The following is a 27,554-nucleotide window of genomic DNA, read 5'->3' as shown; positions in this document are numbered from 1 at the left end:
TTTAAAAGACTTCCTCCTATTAATAGCCTAAAAAAAAAAAAAAAAAAAAAAATTCTTTCCACATTTGATAATATTTTTTTTTTTTTGTCATTGGTATGATTAACAACAGGGCAATGGAAAAGGAAATTGAATACGTTTGGAAGCAATGATGAGTGGTTATAGCAGTGGGGTTACACAGACAAAGTTTACACACCCACACAAACGTTTTCTTTTTAATTTGAGCGATACAGCCTGGGAAACCAAGTGTGCAATAATAACCATCATGCTGGCAGCCCACATACATGACTTCATAAAGGGCGAATCTACAATAAATCATTGGTCCACAGTGAACAAAAAAGAAAATTACACATTAGAAATGACACTACATTAGAAGAAGTTAGATCAAGGCAGACAGGAATCATATAATGAGGTCATTTCTTCATAAAAGTTTTTTTTGGCTGTGAAAAGACTTGACATGCTTAAACTGTTTTGTTTTTACTGTAATTTGTCTATTATTATTATTATTATTATTATTATTATTATTATTATTATTATTATTTTTAACCACAACTAAAACAAACTTGAAATTAATTGATTATCTTTTGGTTTTATCAAGGGTAATATTGTTCAAAAGCCACATTACACTCACTGTGTAACCAATGGCTGCCTTTAATATGTCCATATTTTTCCATAACACCATCAGTTTCCAGTAATTACAGTCAAGAAATAAAGCTTTCAGTTACATTTCAAACAGTTCAACAGCATCAGGCTTACTGGGAGACATGCAGGACTTTCCACAAGGATAATAGAACTTTCTATTCAAAACAAAATACTTTGTTTTCTAAACATAAATGTACTTCAGAGCATTCTTTTTTAAGAAGTTCAACCAAGGGATACAACTAAATTGCAGAAACAATAAATAGACATTACAGTCTATGAGCAGTAACAATTGGTTTCTTTTAAAGACAACACGTTTACACACAAAAACAACAAGAATCTCCATGTGTATTCAAGACAAATTCACTTAGTGATAATTAAATGTTAATATAATTTTAAACATTTTGTTTTTTTTTTAATTATCAATATCTAATGCTGTATTTTTCACAAGTGTGGACTAGGCAAAGAAATGCAAGACCACATACATCAATTTGGTCTACACTTTGTTGAATGTCATGTTCTTGAAAAAAACATATTGAAAAAAACATATTGACCAGGGGTGCCACACTCCAGTCCTCGAGGGCCGCAGGGTCTTCTGGTTTTTATTCCAACATAAACTCTCAATTAAAATAACTGATCTAATTATTTGTTGAATTTGAAATATTTAATATTTTTCAAGGTATCTGACAGTTGATGGTTTTAAAAATGCACTTGATTCAAGGCACACTACCCATGAAACATTCTGAGGCCTGAAAAGAAGTGTTAAATGTGTCCAGTCCAGTAGTGTGGAACAACACTATGAATATTAATACCAACGCATCCCACACCATAACACTAACCACTAACTGTGCTGGGCAGAAACAATGATGCACCACCCACCAATCAGGCTATCGTACCGCTGTAGAGGAATGTGAGACCAAGACTTCCAAAATGTGTGGACCAGCCCTAGCAACATATCCAGAAGCAAGATAATGTTACAGGCTGTGAGATTTACGCAAGGTATTTTTTGTGCCTGTCAGATAGGTCCAAAAGGGTTTATTTTGATAAAAGCAAGAACAGGATATAAGGCTGTATTTATTTTGGATATTAAACTCTCAGTATGCAAGTGGATATTCTTGAGATAACAATAAAGCAATTTATATAAGATAAATGTTGTTCAAGTCATGAATTTCTTTTGCCAATTCCAAACTTTTGAACAGTCTTACCATTCATATATACAATGTGTGCAGTCAAAGCTGTTACAGATTACAGTAGACATGATTTCCTGTGTCTCTTAACCTGATACTTTTGAACAAAAACAAAATCTCTTTTGATGCCTTTACTAAAACGTACCATGCACACCAATACTTCTTGCTTCTCATATGAATCAAATGCAAAGCTGATTCAAACTCCAAGACAGATGCTGATTTGACAGGCTTAATTACAACAAGACGCGAAACTAACCTTTCATTTCAAACTATTACATCAACTCATTTACAAAAAACAAACAAAAAAAACACTTTCAGGGCTTATCATTAATCAATAAAGCAAGAGAACACATTTTCAAATAATTCTGTTTTTATTCTGTGACACAGTTTAGACTTGGCAGCTGTTTGTGTATTAAGTGCTTGTCTACTATACAATTTAATTTTTAGAAAGGTTGTTTAACTTTTGAACACAGTTTCCAAGGAAGTCCCCATATTTGGTCAAGAATCATTTGGAAGAAAATGCCACTTGTTCACTGAAACATAAAATTGGATTTCATTATTTAAATTAACTTTACAAATATTCTAGCTGCAATCAGACAATTTGACTAACAGCAAAGGTAGCAGGATACAGCAATTACTCTATAGCGACCTATGTGAAATTATTTGCATATCCTAAATAAACAGTAAACAGCTAATAAAGCAAGAAGACATTAAACAATGATTATCATAATGCAAGTGAGATGAGTGATAATAGTAATTAAAAAGGTAAGAAAATTGATTTGAAAACTGGAGACAAAATATATATATATATATATATATATATATATATATATATATATATATATATATATATATATATATTTATAATGTATTTTGAAAAATTTATTACTTGAAACAAATAAACTAAACTCCCATCAGCCAAAATTATTTAAGTGGCTTACATACCTAAAAGTGTTGGATTTGTGCTGTAATGTAATGCAAGACAGATATCTTACCTTCCTCAGGCAATGCATTTGAGATCCCAAATGCTGGGGCCTAGGAGGAAAAAACAAAACTGAAATTTATACAGAACTATATTCTCACTGCGCTCTAGTCCAATATTATCTTATTTTCTACCAACAGTGCAAATAAATAAACACTTTCAGGGCCATCACAAGGCATTGGTCTTCAACAGTAAATTGAAACATATTTTGGAACCACTTATTATAATCTACAGCTATGGACAAACGTTTTGCATCACTTTATAGAATTTAGTTCATTAAGTCAAATGAAACCTGCTGAATAATGTTACATTAACATATTCAATTATATAATGCTTTGTAGTTTTCCATATACTTAATGAAACACTGTACTACTATTACGGCTTCCGGTAGCTTTTGCGATATCATTTAGTAGTTTCTTTGATTACGTGATGTTAAATAAAAGATCAAAAACCATGTCCATATAGTTTCTTTTTTTATTATGTCTCAATCCTACATTTCTATGTGATGCTAAACTTTTGGCCCAGCTGTAAATTCAAAATTCAGTTTGTTAGCTGTATATAATTATAAGCCAGAACACATGCACAAAAAGATCATTATGAACAAGATTTGCAGAACCTCAAGATGTATTGTGGAATGTTCTGTTTCTTCATTTTCATTTAAAGTAGGAGGGTAGAAATCCTAAGTAGAAGGCAGGGAGGGGGGTATGAAGGTCAAGTTGCAAGGGACTATACATATTTTTCACCACACCATAAAACATTTTCAAGGATTGATTATATCCTTTCCTCCCCTGAGCTAAACTCTTCTGCAGGGAATGTAGTTTCTCCCTTGCTGTCTTTCAGATCAATATGCAGTTTTAACTGTATTTAACTTCTCTACTACCCAGGGCAAGCCATCCAGGTAGAGGTTCAATACTATGCTTCTCCAGAACCACAAATTTCTCTCACAGCTTAAACCAAAACTGACAGAATTTATTAATATGAACAAGATTTGGTGTTGGATCCAGCGCTGGTTTGGACCGCGGTCAAAGGTTTTGTGCGTGACAATACGATTTAGTTCTCCTCTCTGCATTTGATCTCCCAGTTAGAGCTGAGATGCAGTAAACTGTAACAGGCTCTGAAATCTAATTACAGTAGAGATGTCGAACTTAAACTAAAGGCCAAAAAGGCAGAATTGAACAATCCTGTAAGGCAGCGAGTTGAGTTTCTTATGCATAGCACTAAACTTAAGTATTATTCTGATGGCAGTCGACCGAGCCGCCTACTTGCTCTAACTCTAAAATGGTTCTCTCCTGACTCATGTCAAGCTTTCTTGAGCTGTATTTAACATTGTGGGATATACTGGGCCCTATATGGCTAGCCACCAAAAATTCTGCCCTTTCAAAATGCTGCATCCATCGAGATTGTAATACTGCGTTAATTACATTGCTCCCTAAACCTGGCAAGGACCTTCATGAATGTATGCGCTATCATCTAATTTCCTAAATAAAACGCAGATATAAAAATGTACCGAGTAATTGCACTTCGTTTGGAGAAGGTTATTAATGACATAATTAACCCTGATCAAACTGGTTTATTAAGGGTTGATTAGCTTTTGATAATATTCTTCGCTTACTGCACCTTTGTACTGAAGCTGGGAAAATGAAATCACACAGTGGACTGTTACTTCTTGTTGCTGATAAAACTTGATCGTTTGGAATAGCAGTTTTTGTGGTGCGTTTTGAAGAGATTCGCTTTTGGTCCAAATTTTATGACAGTGACTCAAATCACATATTCTAATCTTTCTGCGAGAGTCTACTGGTGGACTCTTTACAAAGTTATTTGGCATTTTTCATGGCTCCACACAAGGGTGCTCTCTCTTCCATTTGCTATTTGACTTGTCAGTAGAACCCTACGCCCAATTTAATCGTCAGAGTACTTTAATCTCCCCAATAAAAATGGGATCCTCCTGCCACTCAATTTTACATTTTATTCATCGCTTTTACATGTGTCTGATTTGCAATCCTCTCTTCTGGATGTACTTAAAATTTTTTGAAGATTTTGGTGTAATATTGGGTTGGAAAATGTTACTTGATGCTGAGGCAGGCAGAATTAATGTCCCTCCCATCATTCTGATCACGCCCCAAGTGACCTGGACATTGAGATATATCCCTCTATTTCTGCAATTGCCAAAAATAAATTATACGAATGTACTAAAAAAGATTGACAGTGACTCAAGCAGATGGACGTTACTACCATCATCAGGTCCTGCCCACATTGCCTCAATTAAAATGAATATCCTCCTGCATATTAGCTCAATGCTCCCACTGCCTTCTCCGGGGAACTATTGGTTAAAACATGACTCTTTATTGAGAAAGTTTGTCTGGAATGGGAAACGCCCTCATATTAAATGGTCTGTATTACAACATAACAAGCCACAAGCGATTGGGCTTGTCTTTTCAATTACGGGCATTCGATGAACTCAACTGTGCATTCTTCATGGAAAGAAAAAGAGAAGGAATTAACATCACCCATTAGACTACAAGATTTATTTTTCTCTGGTCTCACAGAAAGTGCTCCCATAATCGCATATACTTTGTAAACATTTGTTGTAGCGGAAAAATTCTTGGTTGTGAAGGTTAAATGCCACAGATACTCACCCATTTGGAATAATTCTAATCTTTTATCTGGTGGTAGACGACCCTTTACCCTTAACTCATGGGGCTGGAGCCGCTTACTAGTATTAGATGATGTCACAGGTCAGGAGGCTATCCTAGAGTTCCAGGACCTTCTTTCTTGTTTTAACATTCCCAATACTACTGTGTTCTTTTATTTTAGACTAAGATCCGCATTGAAAACATATGGGGTTCCTTGGGGTCCTAACTTAATTTGTCATCCGGTAGTGGATTAGGGCATGGTCTCCCACATGTATACGCATCCAAAGCTATGGGAGAAACAATGGGCTGGAACTATAGATTGGGAAGCAGTGTGGGAAAATATTTTTGGAGTGTCAAAGAACCTTACCCATCAGTTTATACACTACAAAATCTGTCAAAGAACCTATAAGACGCCTCGCAAGAGACATAACGATCTGTGTAAGCTGGTGTGGCAAAGCGGCTGCTGATTGTAAACAGGTGCAGAGGTGATGCAGTGCAGGAATAATCCCAGACTATAATAATCCCACTGTAATCCGGTTTGGAAAGTGGTTTTATAATTTTTAATCCAGGTCTGCTGACCAAATAATAGAGCCTGGCAATACACAATGATATGTAATGCACAGAGGAGACAAGGGTTACAGCCCAAACAAATACAAATTATCTGCCCCACAATAATACTGGACATGGTCACCAATCCTGGTTGCATGCAGCCGTGCTCGTGGTGGGTGATGAACAGGTTATTTGGTGACTGTAGCGCAGTGCTGATCCAGCCTGTGCTCGCACAAGGCGACAGCTCCGGTTACGTGTTAGATGTCTGGTGGTTTACAAACACAGACAGTTACTAACAGACAAAACAAACAAACAAAACACTCAGAAATATTCTTTTTATTCTTGGTAAACAATTGCAACTGTCTCTATTGCCTGCAGCTACTACCTCGTTTACCTTCTGGGTCAATACGTTCCTGCAACGGAGTCTCACCTTCTTCCAGGCTGATCGACTTCCTGACCCAGGAAATGAACTGTCAGGCCAGCCCGTCCAAAGACTTCCCCTTTCGCTACTTAGTGCCCTCACAGATCAGCTCATATTTCTGTCACACCTGGGGATACCCTGAACCTTGATACATGTGCCGTGGGACTGTTCGGACAGGTGGGGAAAGGTAGCTGACACCTTTGCCTCTCTTATTGGTAGGCACTTCCCACAGGACCCTACCTCTTTCTCTTGAATGATGACTCCAGGTTTCCTCTTTCTGAGAAAGAACGCAAGCTGTGGTTGGCAGGCTCTACGGCTGCAATGAAAATTGTAGTGGCGCAGCTTTCTTAAAAAATGCACCCACAGTTGTCTGTGTAAAGCAATGAGTCTGACACGAATAAAAACATATCCAGAAGGTTCTTGCTTGACTGTTTACTTGAAAAATAAAAACAATACAAAGAAATAGAGTTTACACAGTCAAAAACTGTGCTGCTCCATAGACTCCTTCTTTCCCACTGAGTCAAGCAGTGATGTCATGGACATACATCACGCTAAACTAATGGATCATCTAATAGGGGTTTCTATACAAATGTCCAAATATACACAAATATTCTCTTAAATTTTAACATGACTTGTTTAATAAAAATTTAAATTACGTTAATATTATCAATATATATATATATATATATATATATATATATATATATACACACACACACACACACACACACACACACACACACACACACACTTTATACATATATATATATATATATATATATATATATATATATATATATATATATATATATAGATAGATAGATAGATAGATAGATAGATAGATAGATAGATATAGATATATAGTTCAACCAATGTAAAAAATGTACTTCTTGTAGAAATCACATTAATGTTTTTGTAGGGTAAAAAGGGTAAAAGTTGACTGGTATATACAGAAATACTACAAGGAAACAGCGCTTCGTTTATAATCAAAACAGCAAACTGGTTCTCAACAAAAAAATCAGTGATTGACATGATAACCGCTTCATCGTTCGGCCTTCATCACCAACATCGCTTGTAAGCTCAAAACGTAATGGTCCATCGTGATTCACGGAGTCCATGGAAACATAAGTTCGATAACAAAATGCCCTCAGAAGAAATATTTTACTCGACTTACATACGTAATGAATTGTGCAAATTTACGCTATTTTACTGGAAATAGACATTTTGAATACTATTCATTGGAACATGCAAGCACTGCAAAAACTAGTAGATGGCAATTTGGCCGCTGGCTGGAAATGAGAAGGCTGAATGTCCATATGAAGTTTAATCACAACTGGGCAAGGCCCCTTAAGCTAAACCAAAAATCTAAAAGTGTCCTACCTACATACACTATACCCATCACTATAGAAAACAATTAGCATATGGGGGACAGCTGCAAACAACCAAAGGCCAAAACAGAAACACTACAGCAAATATATAAAATAATAATTGCAACAAACACACTGCAACTTACAGACTGGACTATTGAGCAGGCGTCCTCCTTGCTGCATTGAAAAGGGCTGTTACACACCGACACATTTTTACTGTTATAAAAAAAAAAAAAAAAAAAAAAAAAAGTTAGAAGACCAGTGCTTGCTATAATTATGGTATTGTGAGAAAATAAAAAGCTTTGGTAATTCAACTTCAGCTGAGCTGCAAGTGATGGGGTGTCCATTTCAAAACAGTCTGAGTGAGCACCGTTTGAGAGGTAACAGTTAAAGAATGCTTTGGAATACAAATAACTAAACAAAATATATGTCATTTAACACCTTCCTGTTCCACCTGTCCTACCAATCTTTAACATTAACTTTATAAAGTCTGGAGACCTTGTTCAAATGCAGTTGAAATGAAATTAGTTTAATGGTCTTTTACAGTTTAATCGTGCATTCAAACTGCATTCTAGGTAGACAGAGAAATGTGTGCTGATATTTAGGGAAGTGCTGATTTGAAGCGCTCTCTCTCCCCAGAAGTGGTAGGACACTGGTTACAAGCTCATATGAAAAGGTGTTAAAGCTGTGTAAAAATCATAACTCTTGTCTTGTTTTGTACAAGGATTGCTGATAGTGTGGCTGTGCTACAGATGCACATGCGTATTTGGAACTGGAATGTTTATCTACGTTGATTTAAATGATTGCCAAACATGTGCCTGCAAAGTTACTCGTGTGCATTGTAACCAGCTGTGGTAAACTCCAGCGTGGCGCATTTATCCTGACCAACATAATAAACTGTTGATTTAGCTATAAACCTGAGTGTTTTTTGTTTCCATGTTTGTGCATTGCTAATAATTTTGCTGTTTAGAGGTTACCCCAGAGTAGTTGAACAGTACACATAACTGCTCCTTTGGAGCTTGTGTGACTGAATTAATATTGGGTCCCTAAATCTGTTTTATTAGGGTAATAGGACGCAAAAGTAACATTTGTTACATTTACTAAAATAAAAACATAAATAAAAAAGTTTTTACAAACAGACCAAATTCCCACTGGGCTTCTTTCTTTCTTTTTTTTTTAGATTATTAATTTTTTAAGTATTACTATGCAGGGCAGCTGCTTGTTCCCTTTCTTAAAAATGTAATCTGTGCACAATCTACTGATTAATCAACTAATGCCCATAAATTAACCGATCAAACTTTTTAGTGACAACCCTAATAAATGTATTTCTGCTTTTTTTTTTTTTTTTTTTTTTTTTTTTTTTTATTTAAAGACATTGAAACCACTGAATTAGTTAACCTTGGGTAAGTAAATTAAAATATAAGGCAAGTGGTCTAAATTCTTCAAATGTAAGTAATATGATTAATTCAAGTAATTCAAATGGAATTGCATTTTCTTTTATATAGAACCAAGCCCCTGATTTGGTTTATTAAAAAAAAAAAACACATACAAAACAGGAGAGTAAAGTGTTTACTTGAAGTGGATAAAGCATTGTACATCAACTAAACCAAACCAAGCCATATGGTCTTTCAGTTTAAACTGCTAAATTACTAAATAATAATAATAATAATAATAATAATAATAATAATAAATGTATGATTTGGGAATATTGCCCCCAGTACATCTAGACCCACTTCTTTTTCCAAAACATTATTTTGGACTAATGATTACAAACTATGCACTGCCAATGAAAGCTAATAATATATTTTATAAACTAGTAACAGTAAATTCAAAAGAGCTAAACTACTGATTTTCCAAAATACTGTTAAGAGAACTATAGTGCAAGAATGTGATTTGACTTACCAGTTTATTGCACCTCCATCAGTCTGTTTCAGTGTCAGTGCCTTCCAGAACTGGTGTGTAGATTTAATGACCTCTATTGCAAAATCCTAGGGGCAGCAAGAAACATCAGTTACTGGTAATTCTGCAATACAGTAAACGTACCGACAATAGTAATAAACGTTTCCCACTCCACAGAACCACCGTTGTGATAATAGTAGGAATCACTTATTGAAGTTTAAAAACCTCATCGACCTATTCAAGTTTTTAGGGTTGTGATTCTATGCATACCAATTTGTCTTGCTACAACACTGTGTTAACTTTCTTTGTTACAGGTAATAATATACCCACAGGAAATGTGGCGTCAGGTGGGTCCTATTACTTGCAACACAGGAAGTGAACTTAATGTTAAGGAAGGACAAACAGGCTTCACCAGAAAAATAATAAAACATGAATGCCAACGACTAGGAATTGTCTTTTAAACTTAAAATCAGGATTGATCAGGACAACACACCACACAAATTCTGTTACATAAATGACCATGTTATACTGAATGTCAGTGGATTTCTTTTAGCTGTGACCATTTACTGAAGTGTAGGTGCAAGCAATAGTTTACTCAAATGCTTAACAGTACAGCATGCAGCAATACATAACAAGCATGTGCTCCTTCTATGGTTGTTGCTCCAAGATGAAGACTGCTGCACTCAGACTAGCTTCATTGTTAATTTTCCTTTATGTATACTTAAGGAAGTCATGAGATCAAAATAATTAGGTGTCAGCTAACAACAGTTTTTTTTGCAATTTATTGTAACTTTTCTACTAAAGATAAGAATTCTGCCAGAGACGGCACAGACATATTGCACTTGGGTGTGGTGTACCACGTAAGGATGTAAAGTTCTTCGGTACCGTAAAACTTCAAATAATCGCCAGGCTCCAATACTCGCTGGGTCTCTAATAAGCGCTGGGGCTTCCTGGAAATATGGTAAATAGACGCCAGGTCTCTTTTAAACACCAGGTTATGAACATATAATGCTAATAATATAATAGTCATACTGAATGTTCCAGCTAATACACACACATGGCTGTACAGCGAGCTTACCAATTTGTTTTTCAACAGCGATGAAGAGACCCTGAGGCTCAGGATGAATGACAAGAAAACTGAATTTAACTTATTTTAAGGTACACAAAGTTTTTTTTTGTGACATTATTCATTTTAAAACCAGTTGTGAAGCTTTTTTGAGCGTGCTGAAAGTAAGTAAAATGCAAACTTGTTTTCTGATATTAACAGGGTTGTCTTTTAGTGTATTTGTACTTGTGTGTGTTTTGTTTTTGTATTAACAGTATTTCTTGCGCATTTGAGTCTTGCAATGAATATTCATATTTTGCTCCTTTTCCAGCATTCTTATTTATCAATGTACACGTTATAAAAACAAATTACTCACTTTTGCTTTGATTTTGTGATAACACTGGTACTTGTATTGATTTTATTGTTAATTTTTAAACAGTTTCAAGTATTTTTGAGTGTGTTGTGGGCCAACAGTATAAACTTATTTTTCACATTAACACAATATTGCATGTGTTAGTTTTGCAATGAGGATTCGTTGCTGGTTAATTTTTCATTGATTGTCCATGCTTACCAATGTACACGTTTTGAGAGTGAACAACAAATATAACATGTTAATAAAGATGATACTTGTTGCTTTTATTAATTTTAAAACCATGTTTTTTTTTTGTTTTTTTTTTATTATTGTGCTGCAACACTACCTTAATACATGCTTGTGTTCCGATATTTACTGGGCTGTCTAGTGGATTTTACTGTTTTTATTATTATTACAATACAAACTGTTATTACCCACAGACACAACCTTTAATGATGTTGCTTGAATGTGGTAATTTACTTATGTTGTTTCTATAAGGTTGTGTGCAGGCAGCCTTCATGAATGCATCTGAAGTATTTGCTGATTTTAATGATCTTACTTAATAGGGCTACATGTCAATATTGTAAAAGACAAACTTAAAATGGTGAAAGAAAAACAAGCTGATAGGAGGAAAGTGTTTATGGTCCAATGTATTAAACTTTTTTTTTTTTTTTTTTTTTTTTTTATTTTTTTTTACTTTGAATGACTTTAATACATATTGTAACTTGTTCTACATGTCAGTGCAATGCAGTGGCACACTTGTAAACTATGTGTATGATTATGGTTATGATTAACAAAACAAATGTATTTGTACAGTTGGATATTGAATTGTACTGCACCGTGTGCAACGCAAAAATGTTTTGTTTACTGGTTATTAGTTTATTGTTTTTTGTTTTGTTTTTTTAATTGATGCAAGCAGCACTGTTTAAAATACTTTTCTTTTAAATTTGATTTAATACAACAAAATGTGTAAAAGCCAATGCAGTGGGAACTATTGTTGGTTTTGGAAATAAACTTTTCAGTAAAGTAAAGAACATATTTTCTTGAACTTGTTTGGGTACTTGATAAGCTAAAATAAAACTGGTTAGTACAGGTCTGATGTGGGATGTATAACTTGATTTTATGCTCTGTTAATTATTATTTTTAAAATTTTAGAATTTTGAAATCAGCAATTTAACTAAAAAAAAAAAACACTGAAAACATTAAATGGAATAAAATGTTGCAAACAAGGGTTATTATCAGTGTTGAGCATGTAGGAGACAAATCAATTGTAAAAAAAGGATTTTAAATACAAAAAAGGTGTTTTCCTAAAATTGAAGTCTCAAAAAGGGGGGAGCGACTTTTATATCAGTGTGACCCACAAAACTATTTTTATGGTACATAATATCTATATAGCTGTTATTTCTAACAGCTTTCTCAAATTTCTAAACATAGGGTATGTATATATTATTACAACATACTGTATTTTCCTTATTATATGTACTTTAAATGTATGTAAGAAAACAGTGGAGCATAATAAAGCTCAGCTGGTTACTTCTTTCCCCCACATTAACACGTCTACAGTGATATGTGTACATTTTTTTTTTTTTGTGTTGCAATATTGGGAACAGACGTTGGTCAGCTCAAGTGGACAAACGATGGATACTCAACCACAAAACTGGGTCCTATTGAGCTGGAATGAACCACTATAAAAACTAGAAACAACCAGGACGTTATCTACTATATCATATTAATTTTGGACTTTAGTTTCATAGTACCTATTTTCTACTCTGCTCTAATGGTAATGGTGAATTGTTTAATTTAGTCACATTTCAGTCACTAGACTGGGATAATTAACTTAAATTAAGAGGTATTTTCCACACAATCTAATTGGGGAAAATACAGGTATGTTTTTCTGAAAACCAGACACAGACATACCTTGTCTTTGAATTCTCCATTAAAGGCAAACTGGTTTTCGGGTTTTCCATCAGGGACCTTATACTTTTTGAACCAATCAACTGTAGACTCCAGATACCCGGGTTTGAGCTTTCGAACATCATCTATTGCTGTGCATTAACATTATGAACAGAAACAGAAAAAAAAAGAGATACAAAAGTATAATACATTAGAGAGGGTGCAATGTGATGTAATGTTATAGTATAGTACTGGATATACTTTCCATAGATACTGGTATGTGTTGAAGTCTTGCAAGTCCTACCAACAATACACAGGCAACATTTGTGTCTTTATAGAAGTCCTTGCAACTTTGCTGCTCACCAGTTTTCTTAAACATTAAAATATGAGCATTTTACTGCAAAAAAAAAAAAAAGTGATTTTCAATGTATAACATAAATCAAACAAAATAATGTGGTATTTCTTTCACCATAACTAATTATTTTTCTGTCATTGTGAATTGTCATTTTATAATCAGTTGTGCTGCACAAACCAATTATTCGATTAATCAGATTTAGCTATCCATATAAACCATGTGCTGACAATCAGGTGAGGGTTACTGGTGTTGAAATAGAGGCTTGGATTTGTGATGATTGCTGCTTTTCTTGGACTCTGTGGAGAATAGCAATCCACACAAATCTAAGCAGCTGGTTCCTCACTTGTTACGATTTGAATGGTAAAAATTAGCCCAGTCAACACCAATGACCCTCACCCGATTCTCAACACTTAATTTATGTAGATAACTCAATTTGAATAATTGGTTTGTGCAGCCCTAAAGATCAGAGATCATAAGATAACAACTTTACAAGTAAAGGAGACAAATATTTTATTTAGAGCCTTCACCAATGTACTAATTAAACTGAATGCAGTACTGTATCAACTAACAGGGGTTGGTCCCTTTGTATAAGAGATACCTATAACAGTATGGCTATGACAGGTACATTCCAAAAGCATTGTAGATCCTAAAGCAAATTATCACTGTTGTACCTAATATGCTGAGAAAACATATTTTCCCATTTCTATATATTGCATATTACAGTTGGAACTGCAAACACAACCTGCAGTTTCACCAGATTTGGTTTACTTGACATAAAACGCATCCTTTATTAAATATGACTATAAAAGGCATGTTGTATACAGGAAGACAATGCGATTAATCTTGTTTGTGTTAATGCATGCAGGAGAGTCATATATGGATTAAGAACCTACTGTTAATGTTTGCAGCATCTTTGTCTTCAACATTGATAGCAATTATCTTCCAATCGGTCTCTCCTTCATCAATCATTGCCAGTATCCCCAAGACTTTTACTTGAATTACCTCTCCTGGAGAACACACCTAGGATATGCAGGTCAAGTAAGACCCAGTTAAAAACATACTTACACTTTTATCATGTGCAAAAGCTTATACCACTTTTATATTTTTTGTTTGTCAAGTTCCATGAAAATGTGCAATTCTTTTATCTTGTGAATGTCTTTTTGGATGAGTTGAAAAATGTGGTTAAGAATTCATAATGGTGGGGGGGGGGGGGGTAGACAAAACAGGCACAGCTGTAGATTATTTTAACAAACCCTTGCCCCAAAACACCCACCAACCTTAAACAGTACTCATGGAGAACCGTACACTGTTTTTCACTTTGATAGATGAGGGAAAAAACCCATTATGGGTTAAGAAAGAGAGATTATGTCTGCAACTTGCTGCAAGAATCCGATAACTTGTTTCCAACCTTATCTTATAGCAACTGGGGTCATGCCGTTTCAAGTGAACCAAGTTCAGAGGAGGCCATTTGTGGTTGATAAAGCATAAATCACATATAATGGTGAAGGGTTACAGATGTTTAACTTATGCCCTGTGACGTATGTGAATGCCCATTTTGATAACTTTTTGACAACCTTTGACCTACTTTTTCTCCATGTAAGTATCATTTTAAAGTATGCTTCAAGGGCATTTCAACAAAAGAATGAATTGACATCAAGAGTCGTGCAATTCCCCGTTGATCTTGAGTGACTTGTAGGCTATTATGGATTCTCTATCTTCTTAGTTGCTCCACCAACCTTTGAACCAATGTCGCACACATCAATTGGGTCATTGTCGCCACAGCCCTTTGTGTCATTATCCTCGTGGCTTGGGTCCTCCCAGGTCTGTTGAATGAATATATATATATATATATACACACACACACACACACACACACACACACACATATATATATATATATATATATATATATATATATATATAAATATATAAAATATGCATTACATTTTTTTCATTGCATCTTTTTTTTTTTTATCTACACATCCTACCCTACAACTTTCAAGCAAAAAAGAACATTCTAGAAATTTGTGGAAAATTAATTTAAAATAAAAACTGAAATAGCTTGGTGGGATAACTGTCCACCCCCCTTGTAACAGCAATACTAAATTTGCTCAACGAATCACCTTCAAAATCACACCCCAAGTTAAGTGGCCTTCACCTGTGTTACACTGCAGTGATTCACATGATTTCAGGATAAATTCAGCAGTTCCTGTAGGTTCCCTCTGCTGAGTAGTGCATTTCAAAGCAAAGACTCGACCATAAGCACCAAGGCGCTTTTAAAAGAACTCTGGGATAAAGTTGTTGAAAGGCACAGATCAGGGGATGGGTTTAAAAAAATATCAAATGCCTTGCATATCCCTTGGAGCACGGTCAAGACAATTATTAGGAAGTGGAAGGTGTATGGCACCACCAAGACCATGCTGAGATCAGGCCGTCCCTCCAAACTGGATGACCAAGCAAGAAGGAGACTGATCAGAGAGGCTACCAAGAGGCACAAATCTGGCCTGTATGGTAGGGTGGAAAGAAGGAAGCCATTACTCAAGAAAGCTCACCTTCAATCCCGTTTGAAGTACGCAAAAAAACACACAGGAGATTCTGTAGCCATGTGGCAAAAAAGTTTTGTGGTCTGACAAAAGTAAAATAGAACATTTTGGCCTAAATGCAAAGCGTTACGTTTGGCGCAAACCCAACACAGTGCATTACCCAAAGAATACCATCCCTACTGTGAAGCACGGTGGTGGCAGCATCATGTTATGGCGATGTTTCTCATCTGCAGGGACTGGGGCACTTGTCAGGATAGAAGGGAAAATGAATGGAGCAAAGCATAGAGAAGTCCTTGAGGAAAACCTGCTGCCCTCTGCAAGAAAGCTGAAACTGGGACGGAAGTTCACCTTTCACCATAACAACGACCCAGAGCACACAGCCAAAGCTACACTGGAGTGGCTAAGGAACAAAAACGTAAATGTCGTTGAGTGGCCCAGTCAGAGCCCTGATCTAAATCCAATCGGAAATTTGTGGCATGACTTGATTATATATATATATATATATATATATATATATATATATATATATATATAAAAGCCAATTGCTCTATAAGCCTAAAGACCAACAGCTGCTAGGAAAGGCAGGTTTGAAATCCTGTATGGACCTCCAGCAGTCATGCTTCCAAGGGCCAACCTATAATTGCACTGATCGCCCCAACCAAGGTCTGAACACAAACAATACTGTTTAACACTGGATGATTAAAAGGGCGAAGACTGGCACGGCACACAAGCAAGTGTCTTAAATATGAACCTAAAGAGCCATTATTAGTATAGTTTTTAACCTTCTCTCACAGACAGGGGTCAGATCCTCAATGGAAGTACATTACACAATGCTGCCCTTAACACTATTCCCCCTTTTCAACCTCAGCGATCGGTAACAAACATGCACACCCAACAACTCTTGTTATACATGAGTCTCTTTAGTATATTTAGATAAATTTAACATTGTTCGTACTCTTTCAGTGACATTCTGCAGTAACACATTAATCCCTATCCTTACTTTCTGTGAAAAGTGTACCCTTTCTGTATTAACAGTTTTACTTGGGTGATATCATGTTGTTGGTTTTCAGTCTTACCTGTGGAAGGGCTCCATAGTTCCAAATGTAACCCTTGTGAGGGAAGACATTTGCTACATATCGAAGCTTGCCCTTTTTTACATCCTGTCTAATGGGGTTCAGTGGGTCTTTAGTTGCAATCTAGACAGAAAATAAAAACAATCATTCAAGCCATAACACACACAAAGAAAGAAATTTGTTTTAAAACTTGGTTTCCTGCTGTGGCTTTACATGTGTGGTTCTCAGAGTAATTTTACTAAAAATACTACAAGTATATTGTATGAAAAATAAAGAAAATATAGACAAATGCACTGCTAAATGTTTTTTTCCATTTATTTCTGTAATACAAGTCAAAGTGTTTCTTATATATAAAAAAAAAAAAAACTATAACAATACAGAAGTGATTAGTAGACTTGCATCTTCACTGCACGCTTCTGCAAAACTCTGCGTGATCTAACGCCCTATCCTTTTGGTTACATAATTATTTTTCTTCCCTAAGCAACAGTAGCTCTTGTGGATCACATATACAACAGATAATAGCAGGAAAAAAGTGTCTAGTTCAGAGCAAGTTCAAGGTGTGCCTAAAAATGAAGCCACCATTATGGGATGCAGACTAACTGGATAGACAACAATGACTGTTAGCACACGCAATAATAGCAAAGCCATCATATAAACGAGCATCAAAAGAAACGTACCACTACTATAACACATTTATTTTCGAATAAAAATAAGGTATATAAATGATGGACATTGACTAAATGTTTTTGGTTTCTTTTTAATCACTCAATCATTCATCCTTGACCATGACACGCTTGAGTGACTATGACTATGCACTTAAATCACCTAATTAGTCAGACAATTGATTTGACACTGGATATGGGGTGATTTCGGCTGTTGAATTGCAAGCTTAAATAAAAGCAATAATGAAAATCACAGAAAAAAAAAAACAATATGCCACTTCTGTCAAGAGAGCAGCGCCTTCGTGTAATCGGCATGTTGAAGGCTGGACTAGGGCAGTGTACTGTGGCTCCTCGTCTTGGGCGCTCACAGCCAGCAATCTCAAACCTGGCGAGACGGTATCAGACACACTCTGTCAATGACAGGCCACGAACTGGGAGGTCAAGAGTCACAACACCTGCCCAAGATCTACAGATCATTTTGCAGCACCTTTGTGATGTCAACTGTTAATGAGCACAAAGTCACTACACCTGTTCTGAAACAACTAAACTTTTTTGATCACATCTAGTGAATTTTATCTAAATATAAACTTACTTTAGATGCTCAAACATAAGTAGCAAGTTTCGTTTGATGCTCAAATAAAAGTGAAAAGTTTCTTTTGATGCTCAGTATATATTAATACTGTACACTGTCCATTGTGACTGTGGGCATTGCAGCTTTAAATGTAATTTGTTTGAAAAACTTCCCACTGCATTATACAATTTCTTCCTTTTCTTCAGTAAAGTGGCAGTAAAAGGGGCTTTAGATCACCCAAGATATATGTGTCTGCCTCCTTCACTAGAACCACTGGCAGAATGGACAAAAATAAACGCTGTTAAAAGCATGCAGTGCTGAAGCGACTTTTCATTGGTTATAATTTACAGGCTCCAAACTGGTTCCTCAAGAGAGAAGTTAATCGCTTTCTTCCACTACCTCCTTGTTTCTTTAAAATGAACCAACAAACTGGGACTGCATGCTTATACAAAATATTTGAGACTAATTTATATTGAATGGAAATAATAAACAGGAGGAGGAAATCACTATTTGCATTTATGTTATGTTTTGAAACTGGTAAACAGCTTAACTGTCCAGTTCGTTAGTTTAGGAAACTAAAAAGTAAGTAAATTAAAACTTGCCTCCATTTTGGCATTTGTCCAGCGAGGTATTTCCACAACCATGTTAAACACTGTCTAAAAAAGGTATCATCACAGTTTCTATCAGTAAAATGGAACACACTCAGTATAGATAAGCATTTTGAGGATTCAGTGGGTATAATTGCCTTTTACTTGTTAGATAAATACCTATAACAGTAAACTAAAATAAATCTATAATCAGAACACAAGACACAGTAAATTTCAATTTTTTTTAAAAAAATAACAAATTACTAGCTTTCATCTCAGAGTTTAAACATTTACTCAATACTGTCCAACTAGCTTTCAGCTAAATGTAATTAACAGTAATAGAGTACGTAGATCCAACATAGTTGAAGACAACATGCAATTTGATTTTTTTTCTGAAAGCTAGTTTGAGACAATTAAAATGTTAATAATGAAGCGAAAGAACTAAAGAAAAATAGCTACAGGAAAGGTAAAAAAGAAAGAAAGATAACAATGTCTCTGGCATATTACAAGAATCAGCATGTTCAAAGGGGTATTTTTTATTATGAGACTATGATGTTCTGTAATAAAAAGAAAACTGAAAATTAACAACCGCTGTGAGCAATAATATAAACAGATATTAAATAAAAGTATAAAAAGCTGTGGTTGTATTTTTCCGCATTCAGGGCTTTTCGACATGACATTTTTAAATTAGAATACAGCTAAACATTATTTTATTTTTTTGAAACTTTGCCTCTGCACCCGACAAAAGGACCAAAAAACAAACACTGAAAGCATAATCCACATTGACAGTTGTACAATAGTTGAAGTCGGCAGCACAGTTGTTTAAAACCATGGTTGTGCCGAGATATAAGGGTTTAATTCATCAATACATAGTCTTTATATATATATATATATATATATATATATATATATATATATATATATATATATATATATATATATATATACCTCAGTACCTCATTTCCATTTTCTTTGCTTTTTCTTTGTTGGGACATCATTTTCCTGTGCAGAAAAAGACAGGTCTACAAATGATACAATGATAAGTGCATACTTTCCTCATATATCATGGACATGAGAAAATCAGTTAAGAATTACTTGTCTGCTTAACATGGTAAAATTACAATATCAGTCTTAGACAAACTTGAAGGAGAAATTACTAGTAATGCTCCTGGCAAATCAGGATTTTTTTTTTTTTTTTTTTTGATGCAGTAACAGTGAACCAAGTACCTACCATGAGCTCTCCATTAGTATCTTTCAGGCCCCTACCTTTTATCACTGAAACTGTCTTGCAACAAGGAGATGCAGCTTTTATATACAATAATTCAATTTGTTTGTTAATCAGTCTTGTGAAGGCCAGCCTGAATACACAGAATTGTGAACTCTAAATGTCTTTAGTATTGTGCTATTACTAGAGACATTAAAACATAGGCTAAACCAGTAATAACATATATCTCTCTTCAGTCAGTGATTATATTAAATAACCTTTTCAGACCTTTTTTATGTGCACTGAAGGTCAGATAATGTACAGCACTATTCAATATTTTTTTCGAGACAAATAAAAGCTTTAGCACAATCTAATTATTTCTTCTGCTTATCCAAGCAAATGGTCTGCAGCCTTCTGAGTAAAGACAGCTACATTTCTATCTAGGCCAGATTAGTATTGACATCATCTCTACAGAAACACTTAACCTTTCATTCTGTTCACTTAAGGTGTTTTTTTTTTTTTTTCCCTTGTCGGATCACATGATCCATTCCAATTGACTTTGTGTGTTTGTGAGCTTAGAAATCAATGCAACTCTGTGCCTAACTGTATATTTGTATTTATCTTGTGCAGAGCTTACATGAAAACAGACATCAAGTATGGGTTGCATCCTTTAAATTTCCAAAGACAACATACATGTTTTTTTTTTTCCTTTCCATGGTTACCTCCATTAGCATAATACACAATATCTGTTTAATGTTTGTAATTTTCCTACACTACTTTAACTAAATAACACTATAAAAAAGGTAAATCTCACTAGGTTTTTTTTTACATTACCCTTTTATAAAGACTACATTTTAATAATTTCCAGGTTGTATTAAATAGTCCACAGTAAACTCTCCCTAATCCTAGCCAGTTGGGTTTGTTTTGTTTGGAATAGTGATCAGAATAAAATGTACCATACTAAAAATGGCTTGTCATGTATTATAACAATTAGTCAAGCTTGTTATAATAGTAGAAAACACCAGTGGAGGCTTTGAGTAATTTGTTGATGCCCATAATGCATCAGAGTAGAAAAATGCAACATGTCTAATTTAATACCAGCCAAAAATCCTGTTATACTGTGTGTGTGTCTATATATATATAGACACACACACACACACAGTATAACAGGAATTTTTGGCTGGTATTAAATTCGGTGGATTTGCTATCTTGGTAGATTTTGACAGTTGTTGAATTGCCGTTTTTCACTTGGCTCATTCACAAAGAAAAATGCCACAGTTTTGTGTTTCTTTTAATTTCAAAAACATTCAAATACTTAATGAAATCTGTCTTCTAAAACAGTATATCATTTATAGTAACCCGCTATAGCATCTACAATGTCACTGCGGCAGCTTGGAGAACAAAGAAGGCTTTCTAAAAATAAGTTACAATATTTATCATTATATAGTCCTTGATTTTAAGATACAGGTAATTGGAAAGGATTAGTAGCTGCAGTACATTTTAACGGTAGGCATTTGTCTCAGTTTTAAAATGGAGCTCTGGTTCATTGACATAACAGTGGAAAGTTCACAATATCATTTAGTAATTGTAGGACAGTATTGTCAAGTGTGAAAACTTTTAACAATAAAGCAGAAACAAAAATGCTTTACATTCAAAACTAATCAATAGACTAGCAAGCACTGGCAAAATCAACTCATTTTTATATGGTGAAGAAATAATTTATTTTAACATATTGTATAGGGATGTTGTGATACGGTGGGCGTCTCAACAGTAGTATCCACAACGAACTGACAATAACAATCCAAAGCAAATTAGTTTTTGTTACAGACTTTCTAACAAGTCTGGAATAAACTATTTGGCTGTTGCAGTACTTAATTAACCCCTTGTAAAAAAAAAAACATAACACAAAACTGCTTAACATAAAAGAGAACAGTCGTACAGGTACCACAGCAGCAGGAGCAGTTTACACTGCCTCTGACTTCCTGATCGCATCATAAATTCCAGATTTTCGAAGTCCATTGATGGAAATGTTCAGTCTGCTTTTAATTTTTTCAAGCAAACTGGATTCATCACACTGCCATTCTCATATTCACTTTGACATCCGACACATTCTTTCCCTTGCCCAGCGCTTCTTTAACCTGTGCTGCATACCAGTCTGTCAGAGGCCAGGATCACTCACTATATGCTACACTCTGATTGGTGGAAGAATTATTGGCGATCCAATCAAAAACCGCCAATAAAGCCAAAATAAATTCATCGCCAAAATTTCCCGTTAACCCCCTTTCAAAATTTTCACCTTTTGTTGGAATAAAAATGCATGATTTTTTTTTTTTTTTCATTTATTTACACATCCTACCCCACAACTTCCAAGGGAAAAAAAAATTCTATAAAATTTGTAGAAAATTAATTAAAAATAAAAACTGAAATAGCTTGGTTGGATAAGTGTCCACCCCCCTTGTAATAGTAATCCAAAATTAGCTCAGGTGTAACTAATCGCCTTCAAAATTACACACCAAGTTAAGTGGCCTCCATCTGTGTTACGCTGCATTTCAAAGCAAAGACTCAATCATAAGCACCAAGGCGCTTTTAAAAGAACTCCGGGACAAAGTTGTTGAAAGGCACAGATCAGGGGATTGGTATAAAAAAAGTATCAAAGGCCTTGAATATCCCTTGCAGCACGGTCGAGGCAATTATTAAGAAGTGGAAGGTGTATGGCACCACCAAGACCATGCCAAGATCAGGCCGTCACCCCAAACTGGATGACCGCGCAAGAAGGACTCTGATCAGAGAAGCTACCATGAGGCCAATGGCAACATTGCAAGTGCTCTACAGGCTTTTATGGCCAAGACTGGTCAAAGTGTGCATGTGACAACAACATCCCAAGCACTCCACAAATCTGGTCTCTATAGAAGGGTGCAAGAAGCCCACCTTGAATCACGTTTGAAGTATGCAAAAAAACACTCAGGAGATTCTGTAGCCATGTGGCAAAAAGTTTTGTGGTCTGACAAAACTAAAATGGAACTTTCTGGCCAAAATGCAAAGAGTTATGTTTGGCGCAAACCCAACACAGCACATCACCCAAAGAACACCATCCCCACTGTGAAGCATGGTGGTGGCAGCATCATGTTATGGGGATGTTTCTCATCGGGAGGGACTGTAGCACTTGTCAGGATAAAAGGGAAAATAAAAAGAGCAAAGTACAGAGAAATCCTTGAGGAAAACCTGATGCCCTCTGCAAGAAACTGGGATGGAAATTCACGTTTCAGCATGATAACGACCCAAAGCACACAGCCAAAGCTACACTGGAGTGGCTAAGGAACTAAAAGGTAAATGTCCTTGAGTGGCCCAGTCAGAGCCCCGACCTAAATCCAATCGAAAATTTGTGGCATGACTTGAAGCAAGCAACATGCCAGAGCTTGAACAGTTCTGTAAAGAAGAAAGGTCAAATATCGCCAAATCTAGGTGTGCAAAGTTGGTACAGACCTATCCCAACATACTCACAGTTGTAATTGCTGCCAAAGGTGCTTCCACCAAGTATTAACTCAGGGGGGTGGAGACTTATCCAATTATGATCTTTCAGTTTTGTATTTTTAATATATAACTTTTTTCCCCTTAACAGTGTGAAGTATGGTGTTTAGATAAGTGGAAAAAAAATCCTCATTTAAATGCATGCAACTCTGCGACACTGACACAACTAAATGTGAAAGTTCAAGGGGTTGTAGACTTTCTGTAGGCAATTTATATATGACTGATTAATTGGCAAGTGTCCTGTTGGACCATGATTCTTCTTAAGAGTTTATTCTGTATCAGAATCCGATTTGGAATGGTTTATGACTGGTGGTATTCAAATCATTCAAATAGAACCAAATGACTACTGCTAACACATATGAGTTAACAAAGCAATACCAGCCTGGTTTATTCCTAAAAGTGTATTGCTTACAGCTTTTGCATAAACAATTAAGAGACTACACTTTTCTGTATTTCACTCAGGTCTAAGATGTATAACAAGATACAGTATGTTAACCTTACTAAAATGGAACTATTCCACATTTATTTTGTCTATACTGCATCTGTGTTTCTAAACTGCAGGATCTCTGTTTCCTTAAGCACCAGTTGCCATAACCATGGAACTCCTGAAAATGTACATAATATATTTACAATACTTAAATGTAAAATTAGAAACAGCACTCAATGTTAGGTTAATCTTCTCTGGGCTTACAAAACAGATCATATTCTGCACTACAAGAACTATACATTCACGTACGTACTGCATGAGTTATTTATACCGCCAGTACTAGAGTACTTATATTCAAGCATATAATAGGCTAAAAACGGTGGGCACTCTTTTACAGCAAGTGGCACTGAACAAGCAGCTAAAGATAAGTGTAAATAAATCCACAGCTATCTTAAAACTTGATAACATGTCCTTTGCAGAAAACAATAATTTCATGCTTGCCTGCAGCACTGTACTTGAAACTTGGTAGGCAACCTGACTAGCACTACTTCTACATCTTCCTTGAATAACACAATTGTTTTTTTTTTTTTTTTTTTAAGTGTTGATGTCTGATAAAAGAGGACTAGGCAACAACAACACAAACACACATAATTTGTGGACATCTTCAAAATCTCAATGCAAGCAATTGATGTTAAAATTAGGTCGCCTAGCTAAATTTAACGTAAGATCCTCTGTGGAAACATCTGTATGTATATAGTCGATCAATGATCATTGTACATGAAGAGCATATTGTCAATGATCATTTGACATAAATATCTGAAGTCAGCAGTGGGCCAAGAAAAATACCTTACTGACAATTCCATTCTGAGAAGAATGAAAACATTTCACAAGTATACAACTAGCAAAAACTGTTCTCTGCAGGAAGGATAAGTTAAATTATTGTTCTGGGTAGTTTCTTGATAGTTTTATACCATTACAATTCTTGTATTCCTCTTTTTAAGAAGTGCCTTTAAAATGGTTTTTAGAGCAAGTGTAAATGTGTCTGCTTGAAATGACTATGTCATATACTTACAGGCTCAAGAAAAGAAAAATGCAACTATTACATTTAAATTACTATGCTGAAATCAGCAATTTACCTGATCTTCTCCTGCAAAGAGTGGAATATCATGGAATGGTGAAATGTATTTGCCATCTGAAGTTTCTGCAAGATACAACATTAACAAATCTCATCACATTTCTGCTTCATATTAGACATTTTCTCAACAATCATCACAGCCATGCAACCCTAATCCCAATGATAAAGTCTTCCTTGCATTTCCTAATTTTGTGTCACTGGAGCTGCTCACATCACATGACTGCCTGGTATCCACTCAGGTTAATTACAAAACAGATTATACAGAAAGAGGGGTGTTGAAGGTTAACCTTTGTATTAGAAAAAATAGGTTAAAAATGTTTAGCTCTCTAGTTTAAAGACATTTGCTGGGAATATGTTATTTTATGGGCAGTGAAGACTGGTGTGAAAAATCTGTTCCCAAGAATGGCTCATAAAGTCATTGCTTTTGAGATAATTCTCATTTAATTTGAGCAGTACAAAAGCACCGGCCTATCAATTCAATGTACCAGTACTTGCATCAGCTTATACTTGCACTGAACTGCTCCATACCCTGCCGTGTTCTAACCACTGTTCTTAATTACAACTATTTTCTGTATCTTGTACTTGATTTTACTCTTACAGGTATCCGTATTCAAAATGTTTGTAATTGCTCTTATTTGAAATCGTTCTAATCCATTTACTTGTATAAGCAAATATTTTTTACCATAAGTTAACTGCTCCTAGTCGAACCCGCTCTTAAATGTAATTACCTACTGTATTCTTTATGTTGCGCCTATCTGAATTTGCTCTTATTTTCTACTTATTTTACTGTACTTTATAACTTCTCTTATCTGTAACATGACATTCTGTAATGTGATATTTTATAATGTGTCATGACAGCTGATTTGACCACTTGCAACTTACGGTTCTAGGAGTTTCTCCACATGTGTATGTACAAAGTCCACAGATATTAGTTAGGCCTACACTTGCATTCCACCGTGGGAAAATTCACCTCGCCGACAACATGAAAAGCACACCTTGTGATAGGAGTGCAAAATATATATTAAGTCCAATGTGTTCTATTTTTTGTGACAGAAACAAAATGGTTAACATTGCAGAACGCTGTGAAAATTGCATTTTGGAGTAAAGACCTTGAGAAATGTTAAGTGTTAAGCCATGCTATGCTCATCCATGTGGTCCACTGCTGCCAGGGTACTTGTCAGGTTCCACAGCTCTAGGGCGGCATGCTGTACCTACTACTTCCCATGCCATAGTCATGCACTGCTCAAGTGACTTTATAACCACGTGTGCTGGACTACCATATCAAAGGCATATAGCATTTCACATTTTATTTGTAATAATTTTTCCCATTTTCAAACTGCTTAGCTGGAAGCCTTATTTCAAACGACAACAAAATACACCAAATAATGGTAGTTTGTTGCCTGTAAACTGAACAGAAGCCTTCTCAGAGGAGCCACTGCCTGGGCTGGGCAATAGCATTGCCATAATGATGGATTCCCTCTGGGATTTGGACTGGCATGTTTGTTTTGATATCATTTAGAAATGTTCTCTTTCCTGGGGTCACTAATATTCAAAACACCAACTTTTCACAACTCAAATATTGATTAAACTGAGGCACTCATATATGAGAAATTCACAATAATACACACTCTCTACAGTAATACTGCCTCATGGTCTAGCTGCTAGTTTCAACAACAATGTTAACATAAAGCAAAATATGATTTATATTATTTTTTGCCTTCTTCCATTTATTTTCATTATTTTTAAAGGCCAACTCACGACTGTAATATACCGGTAATAAAAAAATATGCTTAACTGTTTCATAATTCCATATACAAACATCCGAAAGCACAAAGGGTTTGTAAAAACGGTAATATTATCTCGAAATGTAAACAAGACATTACACCAGTTCTACAGCAACTGCCTAGGCAAATCACGGCTATCTAATTTACGGCAACTAAGCAATCTGCAACTGGAGACACGTAATCGGCGATTATCAATATAATTTGATTCAGGTTTAAACTGGTCAACTGTGAAAGCACAGCCAAGTTTTTTTTTTTTTTTTTCCTGCCCTCGCTTCAGCCGTATGCATTTAATTACTGAAAAATTTGAGACTACACGTGGCAATGAAAATGCATTTTTCCAGCAATCCAATGCAGTATTTTACAACCCTCTCGGAGCCCAAACTTACTAAAATATATCCTGTAGTCAAGAGTGTTCGGTTTCCCCCTTTCTTCCATTTGGTAATGCACCATTTTTCTTTGGTGAAATGACAATATTTGCGAACTGCACCCGGTTTTTAGGCTTTTCTGTGAACCCACGTAAGTTGTCGAAAACCTGAAACAGGAGTTCAGAAGCAAACGCATTATACGCATAACTTCTGAAGTACAGACAAAATATAGTCTGCACCCCTAGATATATTTTCTCTTCGGAGATGTTGTTCCCTCTTTGAACTCCCTATCCAACACCGCCATCTAACTGCTGACCTAGAAATGAAGTTTTCATAGTAGTACAACGTAGAACATG

The 27,554-nt window shown here is 35.4% G+C and overlaps 1 protein-coding gene across 4 annotated transcripts; it reads right to left on the bottom strand.

Annotated features, from left to right (window-relative positions):
* Positions 1 to 195: 195 nt before the first annotated feature.
* Positions 196 to 27,554, bottom strand: LOC121321879 (inorganic pyrophosphatase-like). Of its 4 annotated transcripts, XM_041261223.1 has the most exons (12): positions 27,220 to 27,303; positions 25,051 to 25,115; positions 19,712 to 19,757; positions 18,771 to 18,824; positions 16,939 to 17,058; positions 15,056 to 15,142; positions 14,213 to 14,339; positions 12,989 to 13,116; positions 9,678 to 9,763; positions 7,922 to 7,991; positions 2,819 to 2,858; positions 196 to 2,356 (listed from the first exon to the last, which is right to left on the bottom strand). In XM_041261223.1, exons 2-12 carry the CDS (start codon positions 25,104 to 25,106, stop codon positions 2,322 to 2,324), a joined length of 849 nt encoding a protein of 282 aa, XP_041117157.1. In that variant the 5' UTR covers positions 25,107 to 25,115; positions 27,220 to 27,303; the 3' UTR covers positions 196 to 2,321. The 4 variants fall into 4 exon arrangements, with proteins under 4 accessions (XP_041117157.1, XP_041117129.1, XP_041117149.1 ...); XM_041261195.1 differs by lacking the exons at positions 18,771 to 18,824; positions 19,712 to 19,757 and having other exon boundaries at positions 27,220 to 27,552; XM_041261215.1 differs by lacking the exons at positions 15,056 to 15,142; positions 18,771 to 18,824; positions 19,712 to 19,757 and having other exon boundaries at positions 27,220 to 27,554.

This window comes from Polyodon spathula, chromosome 1 (assembly GCF_017654505.1).
Source record: "Polyodon spathula isolate WHYD16114869_AA chromosome 1, ASM1765450v1, whole genome shotgun sequence".
NCBI lineage: Eukaryota > Metazoa > Chordata > Actinopteri > Acipenseriformes > Polyodontidae > Polyodon > Polyodon spathula.
This window is presented reverse-complemented; position numbering and strand designations above follow the sequence as displayed.